The 18,357-nt window shown below is 35.2% G+C and overlaps 1 protein-coding gene across 1 annotated transcript in view; it reads right to left on the bottom strand.

Moving 5' to 3' along the window:
• Tenm3 (teneurin transmembrane protein 3) overlaps window positions 1–18,357 on the bottom strand; it is a 444,870-nt gene that overhangs the window by 181,063 nt on the left and 245,450 nt on the right. The window contains exon 3 of the mRNA XM_013023835.1: window positions 5,559–5,796. Coding sequence (XP_012879289.1) covers window positions 5,559–5,796 — 238 coding nt within the window. The remainder of the gene's footprint in view (window positions 1–5,558; window positions 5,797–18,357) is intronic.

Genomic DNA, 18,357 nt, shown 5'->3' with positions numbered 1-18,357 from the left:
TTACATGGGAAAGATATTGAGTACATTTCTTTTCAAGCATTGTTGCCTCCTCCTTTGTTTCCCCTTCCCATCCCTTCCCATCATGTCTGCTATGTAACCAAGCTGAAGCTTATAATAAACTCACATGAAAGGAATCATGTTTTTGTTTTCATTATCTAGTAGCTACCTTTTGAATCTTTCCTTGAACATTTCTTAGAATGGAGGCTTTATTTTAGTGTCAGCAAATGGCTTTGGGGTTTTCAAAGCTATTGGGATGTTGGTTCTTTGAGTAAATTCAAAACCAAATTTCATATTTGTTTTACATTCTTATGAATATAGGTTTACTTTTGAAACTAACACACTATTTTGCAATGGAAGTTGAACCTGAATAAAGTTTCATTCAATATACTTCCTTCATTATATGTTCCCCTCTTAGACTTTTGATATTTCTGAGGTAAAAAATGAAGGTAAATATTTTATATATTATTTTGAGACCAATAATAGGATCTACATTGTGTGGTGAGCCAGCACCACACAATATATAGAGTCAATGAAAGGTTAAATATTAGAAACTAGAAAAATTCAAATTGAGTATTCAACCAAAAGTTGGTCTCTCCTATTTGATCCCTATCTTATCTGAAGTATAAGACATTACATGCTTAAAATGAACCTTATTCTGGGAATAAACTTGGAATGGTAGCACCATGTCCCTCTGTCTGGACAGCAACAGGTTATGCTGTAGAAGTGTACTGGTTTGGATGCTGAGTTACATGGTCACTACAGAGATTAGGCCCCTCCCGCTAGGCATCCAAAGCCTCCTCTCACAGTGATGAAGGTTTTTAAATCACAACTTCAACCACCTTAGATATAAATACCAGTTAACAAATTCTTGTATATTGTACCAGCCTCTTTTTTTTCTTCTTACTATTTTTACAATGTGCACATATGTCTATATAGACCTTAAAAACACTGTAAATTATTAAAGATGCTATATTGTAAGAGATCTAGAATCCAACTGGCTTTAATAAACACATTTTTGGATGAGTTTACTGTTTTTTTTAAATAAAATAAATAGTGGTGATAAAGCACTGAAAAGTTAAGAATTTCTGAGCCTAGGCAGGCCATGGTTTGATTTTGAAATCTGTGCTAGTATTTTCTTTCTTTTTTATTTTTTATTTATTTTTTTAGTATTTTCTTAATTTTTTCATCATTTTTCCATATTGTGTGACATTCTTTTTCCCTACAGGTATCTTTAGATATCTCCAAGGCATTATTAACAAAAGGATACAGAACCCACCAATCAATTTTAGGGGGGGGCTACATTTCCATTAACCAGAAAACTTTTCTCTTGGTACTACCAGTTCACTCTGTGTGTGATCCTGCTCACAATTTCAATAGGTGAAACGGACTCAGATTTGGTGTTTGTATGATTCCCTTGTCTAACCCTCCAGTCATTTTAAGGTGGAAAAAAAGCTAGGTATGGTGGAACATCTTCATGATTCCAGAAGTGTGGGAGGGCGAAGCAGGAGGGTCCTGCTTTAGACATTGGCAAAGTTAGTGACTCCTTATCTCAAAAACTAAAATAAAAGAGCTGGGTGTGTGGCTCAATAGTAGTTCTCTTGCCTAGGGTGTGTGAGATCCTAGGTCCAATAACTAGTACTGCAAGTGAACACATGTGAAGATAGAAAAGAAAAAAAGAGGTAGTATCTTAGTAAACAATACTTCTGTTTAGGTATTCTATCTTGTATAAAGGATTGGAGAAATTGATCTCACATGAATGTAGTCCAGAACATGTCAGTATTTAAATTAAAAATGCACTAATAAAGAGGTAATTTGATATGCAATTTCATGCATTAATAATTAGTGAAGCATAACTGAATGCCAGGTAAAAAGCTATGGGAGCATAACTAATGAAGTATTGATGCCAAAGTGGACGTCATAATAAAACAAGACTTTAATAAATCTTTTATTAAATGGCTACGAAAGAACCATTTGTTAACATCTAATCGGTAACTACTAAGCTGCTTAATTCACATATATAAATGAGGAACTTGAAGACAATTAACTTTACAATTACTGAAGGTCAAGGTTTCTCTCCCAATGAGAGTGATGGCATTATATTTATAGGTGCTGCTGCTATACTGTGTTAGGTCTAAGTTTCCCCCCCTGTTCAGTATTATTGTAGTATTATAGACAGAACAGCAGAAGTATAGAATGAACAAAGGGCAAGTGAATCATCCAAACTATAAGAAATATTGAGCTCAAGGAAAAGGAATTTTAAGGAAAATGCAAGCCAGTTTTTGCTATTATCTTATACAACATGACTGGATAGAAAAGAAAATATAAAACTTTCTAATCAGTGCTAATGCTTATTTAACTCCTGATTTGACTCTAAGAGATCTGAAACTCATTGGATAATACAGACCAGAACTACCTTGTTCACTGAGTAGAAATATAGAGTACACAATAATATTGATTGTCTCCTGGAATAACACATGTTAAATTCATCAGAGAGAGGAAATAAACATTTTTATGGACGCATGAAAGGTCTTGGTAACAAAAAAAAAGAAAAATAAAAAGAGAAAGCTTTCTAATAAATCAAAATGAAAGCAACAGTGAAACATACAAGACAAAGTGGAAAATGTTTTATGCTTTCTCTAACACTTCACATAAAGTGTAAATCTACAAATTACTGAGATTTGTTTTGTGGGCAATTATAAGCCATTTTACCAGGTGCTATTAATATGTGCTCAAAGGAGCTAAGGGGAGAAGACAAGGGGAAAGAAAATCTACATGTTTACATAACTGCTATATGTAATCAAATATTATAATTGAGAGCTTACATCTTTTAAGTGACAGTTTCATGAAAGGGATAATTAGTAAAATGAATACAAATTGTAGTAACTGTCAAGGTGAAACTATACAATAGAATTAGGTGACCTGGAAGTCTGGATAAAGTTGTTAATATAGCTGAAACTGAGCTTGGGAATGATACTCAATAGGGAACCTTAACACAAAAAAGGAAAAATCAATGATAAATAAGACTAGTTCTTCACCTCCAGAGTTCCAACCAAGTGAGACTATTAAAGAAACCACAGTGGTAGTGTGTCAGTACAGTGTGAGATTTTCATGTTGCTGCTTAGGCTGATTTCACTGAGAGTCTGCAAGATGAAATATCATTTCTTTTGATTATCAACACTATAAGCTGTGAATGTTGGATAAAAAAAACTCCACTGAAACAACAGTACAGATTAAAATCTGTAAACATGATGCACAAGTTTTAGGTTCATTATTCTTTCTACCTATTGGTGAGGTATTATCCATTAATTGGTTTACGCCTATAGCCATTCATAAAACTATACAATATAGTTTTATTGATAGTTCATTAATGGTATTGTTGAAAAAATAGAAGCAAATCTCAGAAATGACTCCTTTTGAAAGTGATCATTTTCATGGCTTGAAGAAAAACCAGTGGTCATATTACAAATGGCTTTAATGGATTTCTTCCTAACCAGCAACTTTCTTTTCTCACCCTCCTTCTACTTAAAAATTATTAGTACAGTCTTGAGAAAGAGTACCATCCTATCTTTCTCAAATTGATTCCAAGTCTCTTAACTGTAACACATGACTTCAAGGAATACTAAGTCTCTTATTGACAGTTTCTGGGGCTTTTGTGTTATACAACACATCACTAAAATTAAACACGTTTCTGATGATTTAACTTGACATATTTCATAAATATTTGTCAAAACAATTATTGTCAACTACAGCGCAATTATCCATATTCAATTTGATGACTCAACTGGAAAATTACTTTTTTCCTGATAATTTTTTTTCCAAATGACAATACTGAATCAGTGTTGATTAGCTGTTCCTGTGTGCTAATTAATTACACTGGGTAAATTTAGCTCTGCGCTAATAACCTCAGGAAATGTATACATGTACACATGGCTCTTTGTCTTAGGGGAAAAGAACTCTGGCTGCTGTCTCCTGTTTCTTTTCTTTCTCTTTCTAATTTCTCCCACAAGAGTGTTCAATAATACAAAACAAACAATAAAACTCAACTACTAGGAGCTGACATTATAGATAAAAAGTTAAGAGTTTCTCAGAACCTTGTTCTTAGGTCAAGAGTGAAAGAAAAGACAGAAAAAAATTTATTATTGACAACTGTGAGGACCTTCTGCTAGTTCATCCTCAAAGCAGAACTGATATAGCTAATACAGCTAATGGCAAGAAATAGCAATTTATTCATTGTAAGATAGATGGTCTAAAAATGATTAGTAGCTCATTTAAATGCTGAAGATAGCTAGGGAGGGAAAGGATACCCCGGCAGTGAATCTAGAGTCCCCTGTTTTCTGAATTTTTATATGATAGTAATTCTTATTCTCTAAGACAAAGGGAAACTTAGGGCACTTGAAGACATAGAATAATAATAGGAATGTTAGAAGAATTTTGATGCCAAGCTCCAGAAAGGACTAATAAGGAAAGGCATGCTACTCTTGATTCATGTACTACATTATATAAAGGAGACTGACTATTCAAGTTGGTTCAAAGGAAGGAGGCAAAATTTTATGTAGCAAGAGATACTTAATAATGAGGATGATCAGCTCAAAATGGTTTTGTACCATTGTCTATTTTTGTAGAAGCAGATAGCCACATGTGAGCAAGCTTAGGTTACCAGTTATAACTTCAGAATGTTACTGAAATGCCAGATTGTATACAGAGAAACATAATTCTGTCAATGAAGTTGCTGGGAGATGTATGAAAATCCAGGGGCTGTCAGATAGAAACAGGGCCATAATAGTCTGTACAATTTAGGAATACATTTCAGTTCACTATGAAGAATTTCCTAATAGATTTGTCTTAAGAATGAATACTGTCAAGAAATAATGCTGGCAAGGTACTTTAAAAAAGTAAGTCCAATCTTCCTCTTACTATAAGAAAGTACACATATCTATAGCAAATCATCATCTGACTTGGCTTCAATTATCATCAATGGGAGCTCAGTTCTAATTTTATGACAGTGTAAACAAAATGTAGCCTGAGAAATGTGAGAATCTAGAACCAAACAGTTGCTAAACCCGTTCATCAAATCAAGCCACATAGCTTGCAATCACACTTTACATCTCCTTTCTTGTCGACATTTGTCTAATAATGTGTAAATATGAAAAAACAAACCCACAACAGCAGTGAGAAAATATTTTACAGAGGTCATTGACTATCATCTCTTGGACGGAACAAAATATTGTAAAGAATGGGAAAGTTCACTGGCCCAACAACTAAAAAGCTTATGAACATTCTAAAACCAATCTGAACATTATTATTTTAGGTTTGAGACTGGGACTTGAACTTGCTACCTAATGCTTTTGCTCACTGGCTAGTAGTGTTACCCCTAGAACCAATCTTAGAAAAAACAAAACACAATGGATATACTAGTAAATTTTTCTTAGTGGACTGAGTTTTTTTTTAATATACTAGCTGTTTAAAAATTTGACTTGCTGACTATATACCTGTGCACACAGGTATATTGTGTGATTCTAACAACCAAATGATCTGAAAGCCTCATATGCAGGTGTTACCTGCTTTCCAGTGGTACATTACTGCCAAGGACCCAGCTGTCCTGCAGCTGGACGGACTCGGGTGTGGTTTGCAGCTCGGCGGGCAAAGCAGCCGGCGGGGCCGGACTCTGGTTCCTTCTATTGGTCAGGGAGTTCCTATTGAGAGAAGTGATGGATGGATGATGTTGTGTAGAGTGCTGCTTGTGGGAAGGCGGCAAGGGCTGCAGGGTAGACTGGCCTTGGGTGTTTGCGGGTTGCTCTGAAAGAAAAAAAGAGATAGGAAAACTCATTATGTATACATTGATATACATATCTGCATACTCTACATATACTATCAACTTCCTGGGTATCCACTATACCATGAATTAGAATAAAAAAAACTGCATATACATCCATAATGTAATAAATTTGCATATTATTCTATTAAACGAGTGTTTTGGTGACATTCTCTAAGAACAAGTTTACCCTTGATACACAAAGTTCTAATTAATATACAACAGATGGCAAAATTGCTTTTGGTTTTAATTTGTTTCAGATTTTTTTTCATCTGATTTTATTAACACCTACAGAAAACAGCGTCTGACAGCTCCCCTAATGGTGCCTTTAGATTTTAGTTGTTTTTTTTTTTTTTAAACAAACCAACCCTGAAATTAAATGGGTAATTTTGGTAGAACACAAAGGTTTTTGAAATGCATATAATCCCTATAATTATTTAATGGAGTTTTTTTAAAGCTTTATTTAACTGCAATAAATTATTACAAGCTAGTTGCTAAACAGCAGTAGACTACTCTAGTTTAGTGCATTTCAAATAAGGCAGATCTGCACTATGATCTGCTAATAGACGCTAAGTATTCTTTAGCAGAAGGTCACTCCGTGAAGCAGATGTTGTTTCATGGATACTTAACAGACTGAATCACATCTGATTACAACGTCAGAAGACTCATATACTTAATGACCGTTACATCCATTAGAACACACACAGAACAGATTTTCCAATTTCACAGTATGCAGTATAACTACGTTTTAGAGTAAGTCATAGGTGACCAGAGAGACCCCCACCACTATGTTAACGTTACAAATGTTTTGTTATAAACAGAATCATAAAGGATCCCTCAACTCCAAAACAGTGTTAAGACTTTAGAAAAAAAATTCCCTTAAGCTAGTGAGTCATATGTAAAAAGTGGCAAATTAATGTAACATTTGAGACCTACTTTTCAATCTCATTACCTAGCTTTGGACGTGCTAGAATTGACAAATACTACATTTGAGTTAACAGATGACTCTTTAATTTAGCGCTAAACTTATTATTGTTCCACTCACATAAGATGCCCATTTTACTTTTTTAAAAACTAAATGCAGCTCAAAAATGCAATACAATTTTAAAGTGATGCACTAAATCATGCTATTAATATAAATGCATGTATTAAAAGAGAATAGGAAACACAGGGACTATCTTTCATATACAGTGTAATCTCCAGCAGTGATTATTAACCCAAATAATATAGTCTAACCCTGTAATTTAAGTTATATGAAATGAATAGATGATTTGTAATAGTTGGAATATATATTATCAAGTCTCTTTATGAGTTACAATAAAAAGTAACTCTCCCCATAGCTCTAGCATCAGTAATTATTGCAGGTTTCTAATGGTATCAAATAACCTATTATCACACAACTTAATAACTAGCAATTTCTTATTCTTGAAATAAGGAGTAGCTCATAGCTCAATGTTTGTAAATAGAGCTAATTCCTTGTACAAATTCTCTTCTCAAAGTACCCCAATTGAAAACTGCAGAAATTTACTTCATTCACTTGGTATTCAGTACAAATCATTAATACTAACATGTCAGTTAAATTGCAGTCAGCTTTTAGGGGTCTGACAGGGTTAAAATGGCACATGGACTTGTAACTGTGTTAGAAAAGAAACTGACAGCTTAAAAATTCAGAGGAAATTTATCATTCAGGTATCATACCATTAATTAGCGTTGCTAATTAATGCATCGGTACATATGACTAGAGTTAAGACACAATCATAAAGCTGCTCATGGTACCCACAAGTTGCAGTTAGGAGATTATAACTCATTGGTTGGTGTCAATGGAATAGACACAAAGAAAGAAATGAGAGAATGACTTCAAAGGAAAAAGGAACAAGATTATGACTCCAAATAAGTGAGGGTGTGAGACACCATCTTGTTTTTGAAGCATGGCAACCTCAAAAAAATAATATTATCCTTTACGAAGTTATGAAAAAGCAGATAGATATTATATTATCTGTAACAAAAGTAGCTTATTAGAGAACAAATTTAGTTCTGTCAGGCATCATGATAGTGAGTGTTTTCTCAACTGTAATGTAAGAAATAATATTATCTTCATCTCCATCTTGGTATGATTTTAAGGGTTTAACGAAATCCACTCATTTATTATTTATTTATGGACTTGACCAATCACCTCACAAGCATTTAGAGAATTTATATGTTTGGGGATGTGCTAAGGCAGTAAAAAGTGAAAACATATATATGTAAATATATAGATTGTTATTGAAAATTAAATGGTTTCACAATCATCATATTTTACCATCATCATCATCATGTATTTCAAGATGTGAATTCAAGTCTCTGTTTCTTACAACGAATCAAAACAACTACTGAAGTATGCTTCCATTTAAGGTTGTCAAAAACACGCCTCAGTGGCTTTCCTTAGATTCAGTCCTTCATTTTTGCAAGCATTTACTGTAAACGTACAATGTACAAGACACCACACAAAGATCCATGCTTTTTCTAGTGAACTGTCTAGGCCTGTTGAGCGGTGTGCTCTGTCCCCTGGAACCTCTTTTGATTCAACGACAGGATCCAAAATCCTAGTAGTAAGTAAGTCTAGATGGTGACACACAGGCTTTTGCTAAGGCTTGAAGGAACAGAGTAAAAGTAGAGTTTGATGAAAAGAGGGTGGGTGGTCAGAAGTTTAAAATCGGTAGCAGACCATCAAAAGAAGCAGAATCCAAGAACTCACTTAGTGATTGTCAGTTCTTGAAGTTTGGGCTAGCAAACTTTAAGACCTGGCTAGGCGATAGGTTGACCTATATCAATTTAATCAACATGAAATGCATATAGAAATTGAAGCAAGATAAAATAAGGTTAAACACAGTCAGAAAGGATGATGAAATAAAGGAAGATTCAAAGTGGGAAAGATAAAACCAGATTTAGGATGAATGGACAAAATGCCTACTGTATAGTTCTCTACATTTTTATAGTGGAATACCAGTCTTGCTGTAAATAATATAGATGCCAACACAAGTAGGAACACATAACTAGTTCTATGGCTTGGTGTATTTGTGAGATTAAAAATACTTGCTTAAAACAAGCATTAACTCTAAGTGGTACTGAAGACAGAGGAAGTTGTTTAAGTTTCCACATGAAGAACAGCTGAATGCCAGAGAAATTTTTTTTATGTCAAGGCCACAAAGAACAGGGTGTGGATTTGGAGATTTTAAGTGTGTTTAAGACTCTAATAGAAGTAGGCAGAGCCACACAGAGAAATTGGAACTGCAAATATAGCTTGAGCTCCATTTTGAGCTAATCCATTGACACAGGCTTTGCCTAGACCTGAGCAAAGGTTTGGGATATAATGCATTTTGGGCAATTAGATCTCACACAGTCACCACTATAATGCTTCTGTAACACAGCTCTGAACAGTGATTTCACTCCTGAAAAATTCCAAATAGCTCCCAAGTGCATAAACTAAATTCTAAAGGTAAATGTTATATTTTATTTGTTCCATATTATGCATATATATATATATATACATATATACTGGAGTTTGAACAAAGTAGCTGGCACTTGGTAGGCAGGTGCTCTGCCACTTGAGCCACGCCCCTAATCTCTTGTTAAATAAAGCAATACAATATAAATTTTGCAAAATTTTTCCCATGCATCTTCTGTATATATCCTTTGTGCTAGTCAAGTTATTTGTGCTTACCATAGACTCTTAGGCACAGTCAGTTCAATGTCATGTTCTGCCTTATGTCAAGTTCTTAGAAAGGTGATCCTCCTGTTTTCTTTTGGTACAATTGTCTATTTCTACTCCCAAGTCATCTTAGATAAGACTTTGTTCTTTGTTATAGTCTCTAGACATTCTTCCACAGTTAAATTTTTTAGATCTCATATCTGCTGATAAATTCTCTAGGGAAGTATCTGTGTACTTTATCATTAAGCTCTCAAAGACTATGCAAAGATAGATGCTTAACAAATATTTGGTGAATAAACGACTGTGAAAAAAATGGCAAAAAAGTGAAGCTTACCAACTTAAATGTAACCAAGGGTAATCTGTAAGCATAACCTACTTTACAACTAAAATCTAACACTCTCGAATAAAGGTTCTATAGCTTAAATTCCTTTGGAGATTTTAGTACCTTCACTGAATACTGTATGTACTTCAAAGCCTCCTAAAATGTTCCTACTGGTTTGATATCTTTTTTTTTATTGTAAAGATACTGTACAGAGGGGTTACAGAGTAAGGTAATGAGTACATTTCTTTTCTAGCATTGTTACCCCTCCTTTGTTTCCCCCTACTATCCCTTCCCTCCAACTTTCCCAACTCTTCCCAGCCCCAAAGTTGTAAAGTCGTTTTAACATAGTGTCTTTTACATCTCATTGTTACATTGGGTAAACCTTTATCCTTGTTTCAGCATTTTGTTATTTCCCTTCCCTTCCCCAAATTAGAAAAATGTATATACAAGATGCAGGACACCAGTAGAGTGACAACAGGGATTATACCATAGGGGGAAGAGCATTCAAAAGAAAGAAAGAAACAAACAAAAATCACACAGTACATAAAAGCAACAGCGGCAAAGATAAAACCTCTTGTGTCCCTATCTTGAGGTTCATTTCGCTTACTATTATCTTATCTGGTCATATGTGCAATAGCTTTTACCTTTTCTGCTTGTCTGGTAAGATTATCTTAGATGTATACTAGTTGTTGCAAATAAGGGAAACCATGAGACCTATGTTTCTTTGGGTCTGGCTTATGGAATTACACTGCCATGGCTTGGAAATCAAATGTTCTCAAAGGTTCATATGTTTGATGCTTGGTTGGGAGCTGGGTGGTGCTACTGAGAGGTGCTGGGTCACAACAGCAAAAATGGGAGGAGTTCATGCTGACTAGGTTGCTAGGATGTAGGCTTGGTTGGAGGAAGCAGGCTGCTGGGGTGTGCCTTTAGAGGACATAGATTGTCCATGGCTGCTGCTTCTCTCTTTCCACTTCTTGGTGATCTTCCTATAATGTTTGACCTCACCTCAGGTTTAAAGCAATGGGACCAAAAGACCACAGGCTAAATCCTGTGAAGCCTGAATTCTCTGAAATCATGAGCCAAAAATAAATCTTTCCTCCCTTAAGCGGTCTTCTTGGGAAATGTATTAACAGAGATGAAAGTTGAAGACAAGTTTCTTAAGGGCCCTGGATTCAGGCAGGCTATTATGTTACTACTTCCATTCACTGGCTTTGTAACTGGAACAATTGTTCTGATATTTAAAATCTAGCACCTGATATGTGTAAATAATGAGAAGATTGCATAACACACATGAATAAGTAAGACTTAAAGCCAATGGCTCACACTTATAATTCTAGCACTGAGGAGGTTGAGATCTAAGGATTGCAGTTTTAAGGCAGCCCCGGCAGGAAAGTCTGTGAGACTCTTATCTCCAATAAACTACTAAAAAAAAAAAATCTGGAAGTGTAGCTGTGGCTCAAATGGTAGCATGCTAATCGATAGCGAAAATGCTCAGGGACAGTGCTCAGGCCCTGAGTTTAAACCCAGGACTGGCAATCACACACACAAAAGAATACTTAAACACTCTTATATAAGGATATCTGAAATATAAGAATACATAAATGACATAAACATAAATATAAACTATCCATAACATATAAAACTATATAAAATACATTTCTAAATGTTAATATTTTATGAAATGCCATGTTTTCCTTGTATTTTAGAGCTTATGATTAGAAATATTTTTAAACATTTTATGTATACAACTGTTAAAAGGAAATTAAATTATTTGAAAATGAACCCCATTTTTTCAAAAAATTCTCTATTTTTTCTATAATAAATTGCTCTGAGCATCATGTATTGTATAGTGCATATTGAAAGAATATAAAAGCACAGCACCTGGCATAACATAAGTAATAAAAGGTAACTGTTATTAAAAGTAGTTTTGTCCTTTTGGGATGGAATAGTCTGAAGAAAAACAGAATAGAAAAGCCTCAACATCTAAAAAACATGATCATCACAAGATCAAGAACACGCAACCAACACTGTCTAACAAATACATTTTTCTTTAACAGGTAAGAAATTTACAAAAGGGAAATATCACAGAAACAAATACTAGCTGGAAGAATGGCTCAGGTGGTAGAATGCCTGCCTAGCAAGTTGGACATGAGTTCAAATCCCAGGAATGCTAACATAATGTCATGCCAATATCGACATAAAAAGGAATCTGCTAGTAATCTGAGTGACTTTTTTGCCCCACTAATTTGAGTACAAATCATGTCAAGGAAGAGAAAAAGAAAAAGAGCTTCAATTGTTTAAAATGATCTGGCCTAATGTACGCATTATCCTGCCCATGTAATTGTAACCCCTCTGTACAGTATGTTCACAATAAAAAATAAATAAATAAATAAAAAATAAATAAATAAAATGATCTGGCCTGATCTACTGATCTGAATTCTTTTATCAGAGCGTGTCTTGCTATGTCCCCCAGACCGGTCTCAAAGTTGTGGGCTCAAACAATTCTCTTCCTTTGGCCTCTTGAGAAACTGGGACTTTGGGGGTGGGGTGTGCACCACCACATACAACTGATTTTTTTTTAAATTGAAAAGCCACTATTGGCAGTTCCCAGATTGCTGTGTGCAATTCAGCTCCAGCTCCTATGTGGTTTTCAGACTTAGACTGTGGTCCTTGGGGAGCAGAGTGGAAATGGACTTTCAAACAAGAAAGCCAGGAGAGAAAATAATACCTGCTGGGAAATAAAATATCTTTGTGTGAGTATGTCAGCATGTGTGTGCGTGTGTGTGTGTGTGTGTGTGCACGTGTGTGTGCTCTGTTTGTGTGAAGCAGGGGGAAGGTAAGTGTGAGATGAGAGGGGAGGAGGAGAGGGGGCTGGACTTGCTGTGAGCAGGTATGCACAGCTGGTCAGGCCTTGCCCCTGTGACTGCTTCCTCCCTCCCACCCACTTTCTTCCCCAGCCTGTCCTTGTCCTTCCCTAGACTGGCTGCAGAGGTCCCCAGGGGAAAAATACCCTAATTTGAAAGGGAGAGAGAACATCAGGGCTGAAAGCTGTGCTGCTCTTAGGATAATTGATAATTGTAGTTTGAGAAAAGTGGGTTAAGAAAAGACAAAAGGACCAAGGAGAAAGGAAGATGGCGAGAAAGAGGCAGAAACAGGGGAAGAGAAGAAAGAGAGGGAGAATGTGAACAAAAACTTTCATAATTTACAGAAATGCCAGAGATTGCTGAGCAGCAGCATTCATTTATATGGGGCTTCCTTGCTGTTGGATGTTAGAAAATTAACTAAATGAACAGAAGCTCTGATCTTGGTCCTGTAAGAGTTAATAATGTGATCCACAGACTATTTAAGAGGTGCAAAGCTCACGTACTTGGGGTTAGCATTTAAGGTAAAATTAAAGCTTTTGTTTTGGATTTCTAAATGTATTTATTATTATTTCCAAGTGGACCATGTACTTTCTCCAAAATATCTTAAACAAAACAATCTTTTTCAAAAGTAACTATTTTTTTTAGCAAATCTCTTCTTGTTTTTCTATATTGTATAGCCATACTAGTTTTAACTAGTCAGCAGAGTTTTAAATGGATCTTCCAAGTACAGGAAGATCAAGAGTAATGGTTTGGTTCTGGATGCTCCCTAAAGGTCTGACTGTTGAAGATGTAGAGATGGTTCAGAGATGGGGACTTAGAGAATTGATTTTCATGACAGTGGAAGCAGTAAGTTATAAATAAATGTCTCCTTTGCTCTGAAAATCTCACAAAGCAGACTAGTCATTATTTCCCTATGAAGGAAAAAAAAAGCAGTAGGTAGTAAGAATTTTTCTTGCAAATGGAGAAAATTTGAACTGAGGAATACATGTTTGCAGCCATACCACAAACCTAATAGATCTCTTATTAAAGCAAAAGTAGATAAGATGGTATCTGTTCCTCTCCTTTCCAACCGGCCCTGAAATATTACAATAAGATGACCGTATGAAATAGTACAATGGCAACTGGCGGGGAAAAAGACCACCTCATTCAGAAAGACACTTTCCCATAAACCTGTTTCTCTGATTTATTATTTGATCTAGGGTTTTTATATAAGCTAAGTGTTTGAATGTGAGTGGTCCATTTAAAAAGTACTGCAAATCCTTCATTAAAATATACCACTTAAGGAAGGGGAAACAAAGGAGGAGGCTACAATGCTTGATAAGAAATGTATTCATTATCTTGCCCATGTAATTGTAACCTCTCTATACAGTATTTTCACAATAAAAAAAAGAAAAAAAAGGAAAAAAATATACCACTTAAAAATTTCACTGCCATAGTTACCATCAGTTGCCCACAAATCAAACAAAAATTACCTTTTTAAAAGATTTCTTAGTATACAGAGATTGGCTATACTTACGGCCTCAAAGGAATTTGTTTTAGTTAATTTAGGGTTATTCATTGATAAGAAGGTTAGAAGAAATAAAGTATGCATCTATAAATCTTTTCATTCTTTTTTTTCTATTTCAGATAATGTAGCAGTCTACATTACCAGCCATATCCCATCTAATAAAACACACAGAATGCTGGGTAAGATAAAATAATAAATACCTTTAGAATTACTTTCTTCAGTATAATTATTGAGTATATACTTTTATCCCAGGCTCTGTTGTAGGCATTGAGAATACATTAAAATAAAAACAAAAAGAAAAAGGAAAAACAAAACAAAATAGCCAATTATGTTAGCCTTCCAGTTGCTGTTATACTTTAGGTAAGTCTCATTGGACTCCAAGGAAAGTCGGAGCTTAATACAGAGGGGACAGAAAAAAATGTCAAGAGCGCATGAGCTGCCACTTTGGTTACCCTAAGGAGGTTTGCCAGACTATGTAGCCTTTTTTGGGTACTAAGAGACAACAAGAAAAATGTCTTAATTGTTCTTGTGACCCCAAGGTAATACTTACACCCTTCCAGTACTGTTCTATCATAGGTTAGACCTTAAAAGATCATTGCAAAGGGAACAGTAAGAAATTCTGCCGTGTTATCTTAAGCTTAGAGAAAGGAAAACAATTCATGAAAATTTATCCACTGGCTTGGGCTTCCTTGGCATTGTTCAATTCAACATGCTGCTGATGCCTCAGGCCATGAAATGCATATTAATTGTTATCCTGGGTCAGCTATGCCATGACTGGGCACCCAGCAGAAGTCAATGCAGTACTTTTTAAAGGAATATGCTCTCAATCCAAGTCCAAAAGGATTTCCGTAGGCAAAAATCTTGCTTCCAATCAGATTTCAGCCAATAAAAGTAAAAAAAAATCACAAAATTTAAAAGAAAACCACTTGCTTTGAGGTAATTCTTATTGACAGAGTAAATATTACATTGTTACCTCCTGATAGTAAAACCATTAGATAAAACTATTAACGTGGGGGCTGGGAAGGTGGCTCAGGGTGTTTGCCTTGCATGCATGAGCCCTGGGTTTGATTCCTCAGCACCACATAAGCAGAAAAAGCAGGAAGTGGCGCTGTGGCCTTGAGCTGAAGAGGTGAGGGACAGCACCCAGGCCCAGAGTTCAGGTCCCAGGACCAACAAAAGAAAAGAAAAAAACCAAAACCAAAACCAAAAAACTATTCGCATGTTTAAACTGTTGAAGGACTTAAAAGTAAAATTCAAACCCAGGAACTAGATGCCATGAAAAAAAGATGAGGCAGCTTTCTTAATAAAAACTGGAATGTCTATAAACAGAAGAAATGTAGCCACTGAAATTTAAAATCTCATGGTATGGTTTAAAAGGTATATTAAGAACAACTATAGAGAGTATAATGGATTGGAAAACAGACAGGAAAATCACTTAGCAGCAAAAATACAAATATGAATTGGTAGTTCAAATATAAAAGGAGAATGAAAAAGCTCAATCTGTACTATAAGAGTTCCAGAAGGCTAGAACAGAACTTTTAGAGTGACTTAAGCAGCCTTCTCCTAAGTTCTTTTTAATTTGTTTTTTTTCTCCCAGAGTTCTTAATGCCACACTTATGATTGTCAAATAACAGAGAAAAATACACATATGTACTTTCTCTGTCTCTCTCTGGCTCTGTGTCCCTCTGTCTCTCTCTCTCTCACACACACACACACACACACACACACACACACACCATCTCTTTCTAATTTCATTTGATTGTTTTAAAAAAATTCTCCCCCTATTTGGATCCCCTTTATGTCTGCATCTTGTCTTATTGCTGTAGCTAGGCATTCTAATACTAGATTGAAGAGAAGTGGAGAGAGTGGATGTCCTTATCTTGTTCCTGAGTTAAGAGGAAATGGCTTTAGTTTTTCACCATTAAGTATAATGCTGGCTGTAGGTTTGTCATATACAGCCTTTATTGTATTGAGGAATGTTCCATGGATTCCTAATTTTTCCAAAACCTTCATCGTAAAGGGGTGTTGGATCTTGTCGAATGCTTTTTCTGCATCTATTGAGATAATCATGTGGTTCTTGGAGGCTGGGAAGGGATGTGAAGGGTAAACGAAGGAGGAGGCTGCAATGCTTGATAAGAAATCCTGCCCATGTAATTGTAACCCCTCTGTACAGTATGTTCACAAATAAAATAAAATAAAATTAAAAAAATAAAAAAACTTCTCATTTGTTATTCATTAGGAAGATTTGGGGATGCACTTTATTTAGAAGGTAACTTGTGGGGTTGGAGTTGTGGTGTAGGTGGTAGGCCAATGAGGGTAAAGCATCAGATACCGAGTCTGAGTCCTTGTCTTGGACAAAAAAAGAGAAAAGAGTAACTTGTTATAAATGCCAGTTTCTTTTTCACAATATTATTTTGGCTCTCATGGTTGTTGTTACAAGTGGGCAGTTAATCTAAATGTCAAGCACCCTGACATTTCAGTGGGCAGAAACAAGTGTAACTGGCAGTTGTGCTGGTTAAAGTAGTTCATCTCGCCATATAATTAACACCAGTGACACCACAGACATATTGTCCTCTACAGAATTCATGGTTTTGTATAATGGTTCCTAACAGAACTATATTTGTACCATATCTTCTATACATGCCTAGAAAACTGGATAAAATGCCTTTAAAAATATCTCAGGGTAAAAAAATGTCTCTGTGTGTTTCAGGACAATCTTCTACCTATTTGAAAAGATTTTACCTGACAGAGTAAGAAAAAATAAAAAGAAGAAGCTGTCCCAATCTTGAGAGTAGACAATTGTTGACATATAATCAATAAACACTTTTCTCTCTCCTTATTACCTAATGAGCATTTGATTTTAGTGCAATTAAATTTTATTGACTTTAAGTGGAGTATATGATATGATATAAATAAAACACACTTGTAATATGGGTAAGGGCAGACTGGAAGGCAACTAAAAGCTGTATCATTCTGTGACATGTGGTTTTTTTTCTTGAGAAGAAGAAAAAATTAAATATTTTAAACAATACAGGATTTGCTATACTCTTCAGATCACTATTCTTCTTTATAAAGAAAATGTCTGTTACAGAAGAAAGAATACAAGGTAAGTTAGCAGAAACCAGAGGGATGGATACTTACAGCTAAATAACTAAACATAACTGCATATAAATATTTTCTGAGCCTCAGATTTTCTCCTGCATAAGAACAATGGCATAACAGACTGAATTCTGAAGTTCTTTGGATTTAAAATTGTCTCTATTGCCCTAAAGAGACAACATATAATAAAATACTGAAACACAAATATCTGTTAATAACAACTCCATCATATGACATTCAGGAAGCAAACATTAAGTATTAACTATTATAAAACTCCACTATGAATTGATTTCATGAATATCCTACATGATCTTCTGTTATAAATATTTAAAATAATCTTTATTTTTAAAATAAGCTCGGTGTCTTTATCTACAATGAGAAATCATTTTGCATCAAATTCAAATTTTTTTATATGGTGTTTATAAAGTGTTTTCCCCCCAAATGGTTCATGTGTTGCAGACATGGTCCCCAGCTGATGGCCCTATGGATAGGTGTTTGGAGCCATGAGGGTGTTAATTTCATCAACAGGTTGATTCCTTGATGAATTCATAGCTCAGTGAACTATTAGGAGGTGGATATAACACTAAAACCCTCCTCCCAAGGAATATAGAATTCTCTTTCCACTTTAATGACTTCAATAACTGAAGCCTACAGAATGCAGCATGGTACAGTAAAAACAACGCAGACGTGAGAAGACGTCATGAAGATCAACAGTGGAATAAGAACATGTGTATCCTATGGCTTCATACACTGCAGGTACTCTAGGAATGTGAAGGCCTATGAATTCTTGGAAATTCATGATCTGTATTTTCCAAGGCTTTGCTCTACATTTAAAACAATAATGTATGTCATTTGTCGATCTGGAAGCATACCTCTTTCTTTGGGATGCTCAGTGCCACTACAAGCCTTTTCTGTCAGCCTAACCGAGCCATGCTTTCACAGATCTTCTGATCTGTGTTTCATGAGTCTGCAAATACTTTAGTGCCTATTTATTAGCTTTTTCCATGCAAGATGTAAATGAGCACTAGATTTATATATATATACATATATACTGGAGTTTGAACA

This window comes from Dipodomys ordii, unplaced genomic scaffold, assembly GCF_000151885.1.
Source record: "Dipodomys ordii isolate 6190 unplaced genomic scaffold, Dord_2.0 Scaffold4, whole genome shotgun sequence".
Classification (NCBI taxonomy): Eukaryota; Metazoa; Chordata; class Mammalia; order Rodentia; family Heteromyidae; genus Dipodomys; species Dipodomys ordii.
The sequence above is the reverse complement of the archived record's forward strand: the minus strand, read 5'-3'. Positions and strand labels throughout refer to the sequence as shown.